At 53.1% G+C, this 12,781-nt stretch overlaps 1 protein-coding gene across 2 annotated transcripts in view; it reads left to right on the forward strand.

Moving 5' to 3' along the window:
* The first annotated feature begins 9,634 nt into the window (after positions 1–9,634).
* Positions 9,635–12,781, forward strand: part of LOC144772974 (coagulation factor X-like) — a 484,958-nt gene continuing 481,811 nt past the window's right edge. The window contains exon 1 of one of the 2 annotated variants that reach the window (XM_078657697.1): positions 9,635–9,868. In XM_078657697.1, the coding sequence (XP_078513823.1) occupies positions 9,799–9,868 (70 nt within the window). In that variant the 5' untranslated portion in view covers positions 9,635–9,798. The remainder of the gene's footprint in view (positions 9,869–12,781) is intronic. The other variant, XM_078657696.1, reaches the window with a different exon arrangement.

The following is a 12,781-nucleotide window of genomic DNA, read 5'->3' on the forward strand; positions in this document are numbered from 1 at the left end:
CCGGAGCGGTGCATTAAGGGCACCTCCGCGCTGGGCCCCCTTTCGGCCATCTTTGGACCCACCCCCCTTTAACACGCGATAACGTTGCTTGTTGCGCGGCTGATCAGCCCCCCCCCTCTTTTTTTTTTCATTACGTGGTCCGCAGGCATGCCGCGCCACGGGCGCCTGGTGGGTGGGCTGCGATGCGAGGCCGGACTCTGGCAAGCCAGGGGCTGGTGCTCAGGTGCTCTTCGGGCGGCCATTATTGGAACCGTACACCCCCCCTCCCCCCATCTATGTTGTGCTGTCAGAGGCAGGGTGAGCCTTAGGGGTTGGTGGACTTTTAGGCAGGGGTAGCCTCTATCGCGGCAGTTGCCGGACTCCTGCAGTAGGGCGGGTGCACACCTCGAGGCGATGCGGTCGGATCAGGCATGCCTGTTACAGCATGGGGGCAATAAGCGCATACGCTCGGCCGCTGCCTCGCGGGACGCGCAGTCTGGCGTCTGCCCGCTGATGGCATGACGGTGCCCCCTCTTCCTCCTCCCTCTCGCTTCCGGAGCGCGCGCGCGACCCCAAGGGCATCCCCGGAGCAGGGTTCAAGACACCTCCTGCTGCTCCCTGTCAGCAAACATGGGGAATAACCTTCCTGACCCTCCTCCCTCTCGCTTTAGTTTATTGAAATAAAAGTGCTTCGTTTAGTGCGCGAGATTGCCCCCTCTTCCTCCTCCCCCTCGCTTTCAGTGCGCGAGAGTGCCCTTTTGGTGTGTTGAGGTTAGTGCACATGCCCTCCCCGGATGAATGACGGGCCCAATTCAAACGCGGGTCTGGAGGCTGGGCGAGGGACGGAAGCTCGGTCGCGGGTCGCCCGTAATGGGGGTATCACTTAACCCTTGGGGGCAAGCGCTCACCCATCTCACCCAAGGTTATCTGTTTGGCTGCAGTGGGGGGGTTCGGGCGTTGGGCACTCAGGACTGACTTACGGGTGAGTTCCTGGCAGAGGTGGGGGTTGTGCTCGGTAGCAGTGCTCCAACTTGGCTACCAATGGCCTCGCCCCCCCCCTGCCTGCGACGACAACGCCAATCTGAATCCGGGGGATGGATTGGACCGTAGCCGGGAGGCACTCGTTGGAGACTAAGCAGGCGTAGACCCCAGGCTGCTTGCCTGCGTCGCTGACCCATGGCGGCCGCCACCCCCAGGGGTCCTCGACGTAAACCATCTTACACACGTCTTGGTGTGGGAGTGGCCGTGCACCCCCCCCCCGGAAGCACCTTCGGGTAGGCTCTACCCGGCATTCGCTGGTCTTAGAATGCTTACCGGGGGGCAGATTTAGGAGGGCCTCAGTTCTTAGCCAGGCTCCCTTTCATGTAGTACAGAGAGGCAGGAGGGAAGGGAGTCAACTTGCGGCCGACAAGCCCAACGTCGCATGGAGCGCGCACTTACCTGACACGGAGGGTGCAAGTCAGAACACCGGCTTGTGGGCGCAGGCAAGCCTCAGCCACTAGGGCATTACCGCCAGGTCCGGGGCGCTCCCCTGCGCAGTCAGTCTTGCGCAGGGAGTCCAATCCCCTTAACTAGATCTGTCCCTAGGCCGTGGCTCTACTTTCCTTCGCAGAGGCTCAGGCCGCCGGAGGACAAGATGGGGGTTAGGGCCGCTTAGGCTCGCGGAGGTAAGGTGATTGGGCAGTGCCCACCCGGTCATGTGGGGCCTGGTCATGTGGGGCCTGGGCATGCCGCGTTCACGTGCAGGCCCGGCGGGCGCAGGGGCGACGCGGGCCGGGCCCCTGCCTTGTGTAGCGAAGTTTGCTGGATGGGGGTTGGAGCGCAATGGTCGGCATGCGCTACCGTGACGGCAGAGCTAGAACGTTATGGCAACGGGCGGTGACATTGCTCGCGTGGGACCTGGGTTCACCTCCTCCCCGACCCAATTAGGGTTTTCCTCCGCGGGCCTGCCGGTGGGGGGCGCCGTCCAAGCTTCTGCCCCGGCCGTGCAATCTTATGCTTCCTGGGCCGGGGTGTCCGGAGGTGGGGGAGCTGGACGGTGGTCGGGGTGGGGAGGTTGAGGTCCTGCAGGCAGCTGCCGGAATTAATTAGGTCCGCCCGTAGGCATTACCAGAGTAAGGGTTGGGGCGGGCACCCCCCCGCCCAACCTGGATCCTTCTAGGGGTGGTCCCGGCCCCGGGTCAGCTCGCGAGGTTTGCCCCCTCTGAGCAAAAGGGCAGGTAATTCCAAGGGCATCCCTCAGGGGGCGGCCTGCCTCGAGTTTCGGCACGGCTGAGTAAGAACATCAAGTGCCGTGGGGGAGGTAGTGACCCGACTCCCACCACAGCGGGGCAGGCACCTGGATTATGCGCATAAGCGAAGGGCTGTATGCAGCCAGTACTCCTGCCCCTGTCGCCTGGCCGCGACCACTTTGCCGGTCCTGCCTTCCCGGCTGCGTTCTGTTCGGCCCCTGGGCCAGCGGTCCGGCCTGCCTCGCTGCAGGCCCTCAGATTGTCCGTCTAAGGGTTTTAGACTGGCGTCGGGGGCCGTCTTCCAGTCACCGTGTGGCTACTGCGGACGGTGAGTTCTCTTTCGGCGATGTAGTTATTTAATTGCAGTTTCCGGCGGGTGTCTGAGCGGAGGCAGAGGTCAAGCGGGTAGGGCCTTGGCAAATGTTCGGGGGCGTGTGGGGAGCTTGAGTGGGCAGCGTGTTGCTGAGGGCCTTTTGTGTGCTTGCTCCCCGGTGAGTCCTGCAGCGCTCGGTTGCCACTCCGGTGTGGGCTAGATTGCGCAATCATACAAGTGCTTGTGAATAGCCCTAACTATTGGCTTCTGGCATGCCTGGTAGGGGGGCGGTCGACGGTTTGGGGCCTTTCCATCTCGCTACGCGATGAGCCAGGGAGAGGCAAGCGGTGGTGCTTTGGGCTATGGCAGAGTAGATCAAAGCCCGGCTCCTGCCTCATGTTCTTCCTGAACTGTACATCACACGGTAAGGGTTTGTAAGTGTCGGTGTCACTAGCGAGAATGGGTAGTTTGATTTGTTACACAGTAAGTTGCAGCCTCTTGGAAGTCACCATGATTTTCATTCCGTGCAATCCCCCCCCTTGGTGATGCAGAAGTTGATTGTGGGAATTTCTGAGAAACAGTGTTGCACAAAATGTGGTGAAACTGATGTGCGTGCATCAGAGAAGCATTCCCTTGCTCGGACAAGTCTACGCCTCGGCGATACTTGCTTGAACTTGTTTGGTGGGAACACGGTCTGGCAGTCAGGTTTCACACGATGGTACCAGCGGAATGCGTTTCATAAAATGCTTGTTTGCTTTCATATGCAATTTGCTACGGGAGGATAGTGGTGATATGTATGGCGACCAAGCGCGCTCGGAATCTATTCGAATCGCCCTTGTGCGGTTCATTTGGTCCTTGTTTTCTGCCATAGTGACGCGCATTCAATTTGTCAAAGTGATTTCAGTATTTAAGGGGAGGCGAATGTTGCATGACGTCTTGTTTTGATTTGGTTGTGCCACCATTTTGAGAGCTGTGTGGGCCCTCACCCAGCAGACTGAGGGGCTTAGAGGACATGCAGGCAGGCTATACGCAGATTGTTTCAAAGGGTGAGCTGTGACCTGCGGGCTTTCCAGCTGGGCACGCAAGTTGGGAATCGGCGCCACAGGAACGAGACCACCGATCCCTCTATGGGGGCCACGGGCTTGTCTAATTGGCGCCATAGGAAGGAGGCACGCCTCGTTCGCGGCTTAAGAAATGCTCAACGAATGGCGCCCAATTTTAGAGATGGCCTGCACCTATTCCCAGGCGTCTTCGTGGCGCTATGCATAAGGATATTAGGATGCTGGGCCTGCATTGCAGGATGGAGGCCTCGCCTCTTCGCGCAACTAAGAAATGTTTAAAATGGTGCCCTAATCTTGGAGAAGGCCCCCAATAGCATCCAGGCGTCCCCATGGCACTGTGTGGAATCATATTGATTGATTGGGCCGACATTGCTGCAAAGAGGCCTCGCGCCTATCGCACAGCAGGAATGTCTAAAATGGCGCCCAATTTTAGAGTATGTCCGCACTAGTACCCTAGCGCCTTCACGACACTATGTAAGGCAAATTAGGTGGTTTGGCCTAGAGTGCAGTAGGAGGCCTCGCTTTTCACGCGCAGCTAAGGAATGGGTTTAAATGGCGCCCAATTTTAGAGTATGCCCGCAATAGTACCCTACAAAAGAGGGTGGTGATGGACGGGGCATCTGAATCAATCAAACACTCACACCCAGTCAAAAGATCTGGGTTTAATCCATCACCCTTCTTTAGCCCACTCTGCCACCCCAGTTCAGACATGGCTATATGCAAATCAGTCTGACCCTGTGCCTCATGGGAACAGTCTAGCCCGAACTGCCAAGCCATGTCTTCCCTGGACCGGAAACGAGCTTCCGAGGACCGGTTTCTGGCATTCCAGCCATCTTCAGCCCGGCCTGCTTGAATCCAGTGGCAAAGTGAGCAAGGGACTCACGTCTGAGCATACCCTTCCACACTTATGGTGGCCAAAAGCGGTACAAAAGAGGGTGGTGATGGACGGGGCATCTGAATCAATCAAACACTCACACCCAGTCAAAAGATATGGGTTTAATCCATCACCGTTATTTAGCCCACTCTGCCACCCCAGTTCAGACATGGCTATATGCAAATCAGTCTGACCCTGTGCCTCATGGGAACAGTCCAGCCCGAACTGCCAAGCCATGTCTTCCCTGGACCGGAAACAAGCTTCCGAGGACCGGTTTCTGGCATTCCAGCCGTCTTCAGCCCAGCTTGCTTAAATCCAGTGGCAAAGTAAGCAAGGGACTCACGTCTGAGCATACCCTGCCACACTTATGGCGGCCAAAAGCGGTACAAAAGAGGGTGGTGATGGACGGGGCATCTGAATCAATCAAACACTCACACCCAGTCAAAAGATCTGGGTTTAATCCATCACCTTTCTTTAGCCCACTCTGCCACCCCAGTTCAGACATGGCTATATGCAAATCAGTCTGACCCTGTGCCTCGATGGGAACAGTCCAGCCCGAACTGCCAAGCCATGTCTTCCCTGTACCGGAAACAAGCTTCCGAGGACCGGTTTCTGGCATTCCAGCCGTCTTCAGCCCGGCCTGCTTGAATCCAGTGGCAAAGTGAGCAAGGGACTCACGTCTGAGCATACCCTGCCACACTTATGGCGGCCAAAAGCGGTATAATAGGGGGTGGTGATGGTGAAGCTTGTTTCCGGTCCAGGTAAGACATGGCTTGGCAGTTCGGGAACCAACTCAAGACCTGGCTGTTCGAGCAGTAGCGGACCCCCCCCCAAGCGCCTTGAGACCCACCGGGTGAGTAGCGCGCTATACAAATTTCTTGATTGATTGATTAATTGATTGATTCTAGCAAGCCGGGCTGAAGACGGCTGGAGTGCCAGAAACCGGTAATTGGAAGCTTGTTTCCGGTCCAGGGAAGACATGGCTTGGCAGTTTGGGCTGGACTGTTCCCATGAGGCACAGGGTCAGACTGATTTGCATATAGCCATGTCTGAACTGAGGTGGCACAGTGGGCTAAAGAACGGTGATGGATTAAACCCAGATCTTTTGACTGGGTGTGAGTGTTTGATTAATTCAGATGCTCCGTCCATTACCACCCCCTTTTGTAGCGCACTAGTACCCTAGCGTCTTCACGGCACTACGTAAAGCAAATTGGGTGGTTTGGCCTAGAGTGCAGTAGGAGGCCTCGCTGTTCACGCGCAGCTAAGGTATGGGTTATAATGGCGCCCAATTTTAGAGTATGCCGCACTAGTACCCTAGCGTCCTCACGGCACTATGTAAAGCAAATTAGGTGGTTTGGCCTAGAGTGCAGTAGGAGGTCTCGCTTTTCACGCGCAGCTAAGGTATGGGTTATAATTGTGCCCAATTTTAGAGTATGCCCGCACTAGTACCCTAGCGTCTTCACGGCACTACGTAAAGCAAATTGGGTGGTTTGGCCTAGAGTGCAGTAGGAGGCCTCGCTGTTCACGCGCAGCTAAGGTATGGGTTATAATGGCGCCCAATTTTAGAGTATGCCGCACTAGTACCCTAGCGTCCTCACGGCACTATGTAAAGTAAATTAGGTGGTTCGGCCTAGAGTGCGGTAGGAGGCCTCGCTTTTCACGCTTAAAATGGCGCCCAATTTTAGAGTATGCTCCACTAGTACCCTAGCGTCTTCACGGCAGTATGTAAAGTAAATTAAGGGGTTTGGCCTAGAGTGCAGTAGGAGGCCTCGCTTTTTCACGCGCAGCTAAGGAATGTTTTAAAATTGCACCCAAATTTACACAAGCCTGCACTAGTACCTAGGCGCCCGCAGGGCTCCGTGTAAATCACTGGTTGGCGGGCCTAGATGGCAGTGTCGGCTATGGACTTGGCTCCTCTGTCCGTGCCGCTGGCATCGGAGCTTTGCAGATTATCTGAAGGGCCGGTCAGGCCCGGCAGCGCCGGCCGGACCGTGTGCTCGGCTCGAACCCCTCGCTGAGACTCGCGCTGCGGGCTTCAATATGGCAACGCCATAGTGGCTTTCACCACGCATGCACCTTGTCCGCAAGGGGGCCGGAGCCGTTGGACTCTCTAGGTTTCCAACCGTACGTAACCTTTCATGGGGAAAGGGAGTGTTGTAAACAGGTTTAACTTGAACGGAAGCAGTCTGGGGGAGTACATTTTCTTCATTCCGAGCTCTTGCGGAACGTTACCGTGCAACCGTGATGCACGTGCCCGGCTCCCTTGCCGATCTTTTCGTTCTATGTACATGAGAGGTATAATGCTACCTCATATGGAGGACACGCTAACACTAGAACAGCTGTACATAGGCAAGGGTGGCACTCGTGCATGCACTGGAACCATACACTTGGCAAAAGGTAGCTATCAGTGTGTGTGTTACAAGAGAATAGCGACGGGTGCATGTCACTTTAATAAGAGCACACCAAATGCACAAGAACCCACGTCATGTATGCATAAGGTGGCACTTGTGCAGGTACCGGAACCAAACACAGTTTATGAGATAGCAATCAGTGGGCATAGAGAAAAGTGACGCGTGCATGTTACAAGAGAGTTCCTACCACAGGTAGTAAGAGAATACTTCATACAGGGCAGACTCTCAGCCACTGGTACACACTGGGAGGACACTTCATAGTAAAGGAGATTTGAATTTGACACATTATAGGTCTTCAATCAGATAAAGAGGGCTTGTATTATATGGGGAGGTGTCCTTGAAGGAGAAGAATGTTGAGGTCAGTTTTGAAGGCCTGGGACGCGGAGGTGCCTATGAGATGAGGTAGAATGGGAAAAGTTAAAGTGACTGCAAATCACACACTCCAAAGTGCAATGGTCATTATCAGACTTAGCATGTGAATCAATGTCTTAGTTTCACAACGCTACTCTTCTGCATCTGGGGCTGGAAGGACGCTGTTTGTGCCACTCCCATCTCCTTCAAGAATGTATTGTGGGCAAACTAGTTCTCGTAACTGTCTAACTAGCTTGGCCTCTATAGCGGGGGGGGGCATTTATGGCCCTGTCTCACAGCAGAGTATTCATATCAATTACGTAGGGGAGCAGGGCTTCTGATGGATGTTCTATGTCTCAGATGCATGAACCGTGCTGGAGAACCACCCTCCTGCTATGGGGGTCCACCTACTACCAACAGTGATATGGGTCGTAGCACGCTGGGGGCAGTGTGCGAGCGTCTGGGACTCCCAGGTCCTCCACAGGTGTCAGGTCGGTACCTTTGTGGGGCACGCAGGTTACACCCCAGGGAAGTTGTACATCGTAGTCAACTGTTGCATCTGAACTTAGCAGGTAGCTACTGTACAATTATTGGTTGTTTTTGCTTGAAACGTCAGCTACCGGGCAATTTGTTATGTACTGGGAAAATATTTGGCTGTTTTGTAAGTAAGCAGTGGGAGTCTGTATGCGATGCAGGCATGCCCTGTAACAAAAGTGAAATGCGTTTCTTTTACACATGTGATGTGTCTAGGCATATGTTGCTGCCCATGTGCAGTAAAGGATTGTTTTTCTTTTGTACAGCAATTGAGGCGGAAGTAAGGGGCTCTGATTCAATGTGAGGTAGGATGGCCGGAGATCGTGCTACGCAGGGTGGCAAGGTGACCAATCCTTTGAAGCAGTAGTGAGGTTTTGGTGATGAGTCAACAGTGCCTTGGGCAAGTTCACCGAGCAGAGGGCTCCGGGACTCGCAGGCATGTGTTGATTCAGGAACAGATCTGGGCTACCATGAGGTGGCGGGGTCCACCTCTCACCGGTAGGGATGGGCCTTATCTCCTAGACCGGCAGGTAGCACTCAACTAAGACGTTGCAGGTTGGAAGGAAGCTAAGTAGTGGGGGGCCCGGGCGGCGGCGGTGGCCGCCGGCCGGGCTGTGGCGGAGTTACAGGGCGATCCGGAAGCAGAGAGGTGCAGCACTGTACCTCAGCGGGCACTTAGGGGTGCCAGAGCCTAAGACCTGGGGCCTCAGGGGAGGTTCCGGGAATCCGTGTCGGCGCCCCAGTCCTTCGGGCGGTTGTGGGCCTGTGCAACCGGGGGTTTGCCTAGCTACGCCCCGCAAGGGGCATGAGTATAATCATTACCATAAGGGGCAGCACATAGGTGGTTCGCCACGGTGCTGCCTGGCTCAGCAGGCGGGCAGGTGGCGAGAATGCGGCCTGCCCTTGGATCGTCCGTAAGATAACCCACTATGATTACATAACGTTGTATGTAATAAACCTGCAGCAATTTTCCCAATCTAACACTGGTGTCTAGTGTGTTATTTGCGGGATGCATGCTTGTGTTGTGGGGTGGGGGTCCTGTTGCCATGATGTGACTATGCGGCTGCCCGAGGCCACGCAGTGGCCATCAGGAGGGCGGCCTCCTAGTCACAGTGGGCTTCCCCCGCACCCCCTAGCACCCTCTCCTCCCCGGGGCAGGAGGAGTCCCGAGGGAGCGTGGGAGGAGCTGTGTGGTCACGTCCGGTGCGGCAGGCAGGGCGAGGGGTACTTATGTCCCCCTTGCCATTTGCCATGCCTCTTTGCCGCACCGGACGCGTTGTGGTGACCTCGCCAGCGGGGACACACATTTTCCCTCCCGACCTCTCACCCCGTGTGTCAGCTTGGGGGGGACAGTTTGAACGTCTTAATGTTTTAATTCCCTTTGCAGGTGGAGTTACAGGGTGATCCGGAAGCAGAGAGGTGCAGCACTGTACCTCAGCGGGCACATAGGGGTGCCAGAGCCTAAGGCCTGGGGCCTCAGGGGAGGTTCCAGGAATCCGTGTTGGCGCCCCAGTAGTCCTTCGGGCGGTTGTGGGCCTGTGCAACCGGGGGTTTGACAAGCTACGCCCCGCAAGGGGTGTGAGTAATCATTACCATAAGGGGCAGCACATAGGTGGTTCGCCACGGTGCTGCCTGGCTCAGCAGGCGGGCAGGTGGCGAGAATGCGGCCTGCCCTTGGATCGTCCGTAAGATAACCCACTATGATTAGATAACGTTGTATGTAATAAACCTGCAGCAATTTTCCCAATCTAACACTGGTGTCTAGTGTGTTATTTGCGGGATGTATGCTTATGTTGTGGGGTGGGGGTCCTGTTGCCATGATGTGACTATGTTTTACAGTAGTCTAGGCTTCTCCTTTACCGACCAGCCTGGATTCTAGATGGGATTACTGTGTAAAACACCGGTGTTGTTTTCTTGGCAAACAGCTGGGCCTGGGGGACATGCCAGGAAATCTCTGTTTTCTCAGCCATTCTGGCAGCCAGCTTGTTCGTCCTTCTCCGGCAGTCCAAGGGGTGGCACAGAGCAGATCCCTACACAGCACGCGATGGCGGGCCCCTTTTGCTTTTTAGCACTTGTGACCTTCTCAGCTGTCCTCCTGCAAGCCGAAGAAAACGGTAGGAGTTATCTGCTTACTTTTAATCATTTATCCTGTAATTAGCGCTTATTTCCCCTCATTTCAAGTGCAAGTTGCAGGTTTGCTTTCGCGAATAATTGCAGTGTATCTATCCCACCCACATACAGGGAAACAATACGGTCTGAAGATATGCGCTTTACATTACATTAGATTCAATATTTGTTATTATCTTGGTGTACCAATTCCCAATTTTACAAGAGTGCTCTGCATGGAAGTCATTTAGGCGTCGCCAGGGGTCGCAGCTGCCCCTTGTGAGCCCTGGCACTGTCTGTGCGACTCCTGGCCTCCGAGGTGGCAAAGTCAGTGCCAGGGACACCATTGCAGCTTGTCCTTATGGTCCTCGGTAGGGGTCCCACTCTGTTTTCTGTCGAATATTTTATTACACCAATAGTGAATAACATTACATTACTGCTCACCTGATTACAAGCTCTCAGATAACAGGTGTTATGTCCTCGGCAGTGCCCAGATATTTAACTGTTTTTCATAATCTTTTGTACATAGGCTCCACAGTGGAAAGCATTTACAGGAATAAGGTTAGGAACATTGTAAAAAAAAAGTATACTTACTATGCTTTCTTTGCTTGAACACATGTTTTCCATTGTGAAGACACCCTGAAGATATAGGAGAGGTGTCTGCACATGCTGTCACTTTCAGCTGTTATTGCACGTAGGACTTGTAACCAGTAGTTGTTTGCGAAAACTCACAAAGCTATGACCTGTGTGGGCGCTCACCTCATTTGGACTGTATTTCCTCACACTCTGTTGACACAACCTTGTGGATTCTCAAACCCTTCGGTCAGTTAGTTGTGCAAACAAGTCTGCACACTTTGCCCAACCTTTGCGTTTGAATGTGTCATCTTGGGATGGTACATTTACTCCATCTTGTCTTTGTGAGTTTGTGACCTTTTACAGGTGTAAATGACACTGCTGGAAAAGGTTCTTGAATCTGCTCCAAAAACGCATTGGGTATTTGATGGGAGTTTTTTTTTTGATGGATGTCTCTTTCAAATTCAACTTTATTCCTTTAATTTAGACATCTGAATGAGTAGTTCGGCATCTATGGCAACATTTGGGAACAGATAAGAGGGAAAATCTAGAAGAAAAAATGGGAAAATAATGTCCCCATTGACTTGCATTGAAGTGAAGAATTTTCTACGTAGAGTAAAGCTTGTATACAGTTTTTTTTACCTTAATCGGGAATCTAGGCAATGATAGTAATATCCTTTTTTAATTTTCCTGTTAATCAGGGTGCCCGTATAAAATGTGTGGGAGGGCCCTGCCTGCAAAAAAAATATTTATAACCACCTAAATTCATCTCAGTATCTTCATTGAGACCAGGTAAGATACTCATCTTCCTGCTAAACAGAGATGTAAAAAAAATGTGTGCCCCAAAAACAATAATCTTAAACGTATATAAAATTTTTCTTTAAATTACTAGGCAATAGGTTACATATTAATTTCACGGAACCCAGCATGAAAAAGAGCTGAGTCAGCCATCAACAAGATGCGTGACTTTGTGATCACTGGGCTTCGCAGATTCCGCTAAGGCTGCAGCCATGTAACAGTTTACAACAAAGTGAAAGACCGTGCGGAGGGCTTATTGTGCAAGCGCACCATCAGTGCTGCATTGGTCAATTTTACCACCACTTTTGCCTACTGGTTGGCCCAACATGTTGATTCTGTGAGCTCTTTCAATGTACCGTACAGACAGACGTGTGCCAGAAAACAACCTTAGAGCTCACCTTCACCTAAAAAGGTGTCGTGTGAAGAGTGTTGGACAAGGTCCCACCTCAACGAGCCACCGCTACTGCCCCAGACAGTCTGCTAACTTTTCGAGCTAAGACCCTCAGCTCGCTAAAATTCCAGATGTGGACAACTACTGCTTTACAAACCTATTTAAGTAAAGCTTTCTACTAAGCAGAGAGCATAAATGCTAATAAAGAAATCTGCTTCGAATACAGGGCGGAGGTGGGGGGTAATAATCTATGGATTACGGAGGATTACAGATAAGTAAACATATAAATAAATAAAACAGATTTTGTTGCGCGCAATGCATCTCCAAATGCGATGCAGTGCACGCAACAAAAATCGTTTTATTTATTTATATGTTTACTTACCTGTAATCCTCCGTTAACTACAGGTTACTACCCCCCCTTCCTGCCCCTCCCCCTCCCCACGTCACCGTCCGGCAGCTACTTCCACCACTGACCGCTACTGTCTAATATACTTCTCTTGATCCTGTTCGAATGGAAACTAGCAGACAGGCTACTAAGAGGAATATGTGTTAATAAGCATTTCACATCATCCATTTTGATGATAAGTAATCGACATTTGAAACGACTCGAGAAAAATCCGAAACCAATTTATAAAAATAGCTCTGATTTTTATGTATTTTTAGATACCAAAGCGAAATCAATATGTTAGAAATTTTATCCCCGGCGGGCGGGGTTCCCCCCTCCGGGGCCGTGCCAGCGGCTGCGCCTCTGCTGCTGCTCTCCGGGGCGGCCCGGGGCTCTCCCTCACTCCTGGGAGCCCCGGGCCGCAGGGATTAGGCCGGCTTTTTTCTTCCTTTTACCCCGGCGGCAGCGGACAGCTAATCGGGGCGTGGCGGAGGGCGGGACTTCCCTCCTAAATCGGAAGTCCCGCCCCGCGTCAGGCACCGTAGTGCCTGGCTTCCTGTTTTTGCGGCCATTTTCTTTTTATCGCGGCTCGGGCCGCGGCGGTGATTCTCGCTTTGGGCACCCTCGGTATTAAATATAAAGCGAGGTGGGCACTCGCTCGCTTAAATTAATAAAAAAGGGCAAATAAGAGCTCCCAGGCACTTGGGGAAAAATAAAGCGCTCGCTGGGACAAAATGAAGCGCTCCCAGCGCTAGGTGCCAGATCAGCTCCAGA

Source organism: Lissotriton helveticus, chromosome 8 (assembly GCF_964261635.1).
Source record: "Lissotriton helveticus chromosome 8, aLisHel1.1, whole genome shotgun sequence".
Lineage (NCBI taxonomy): Eukaryota > Metazoa > Chordata > Amphibia > Caudata > Salamandridae > Lissotriton > Lissotriton helveticus.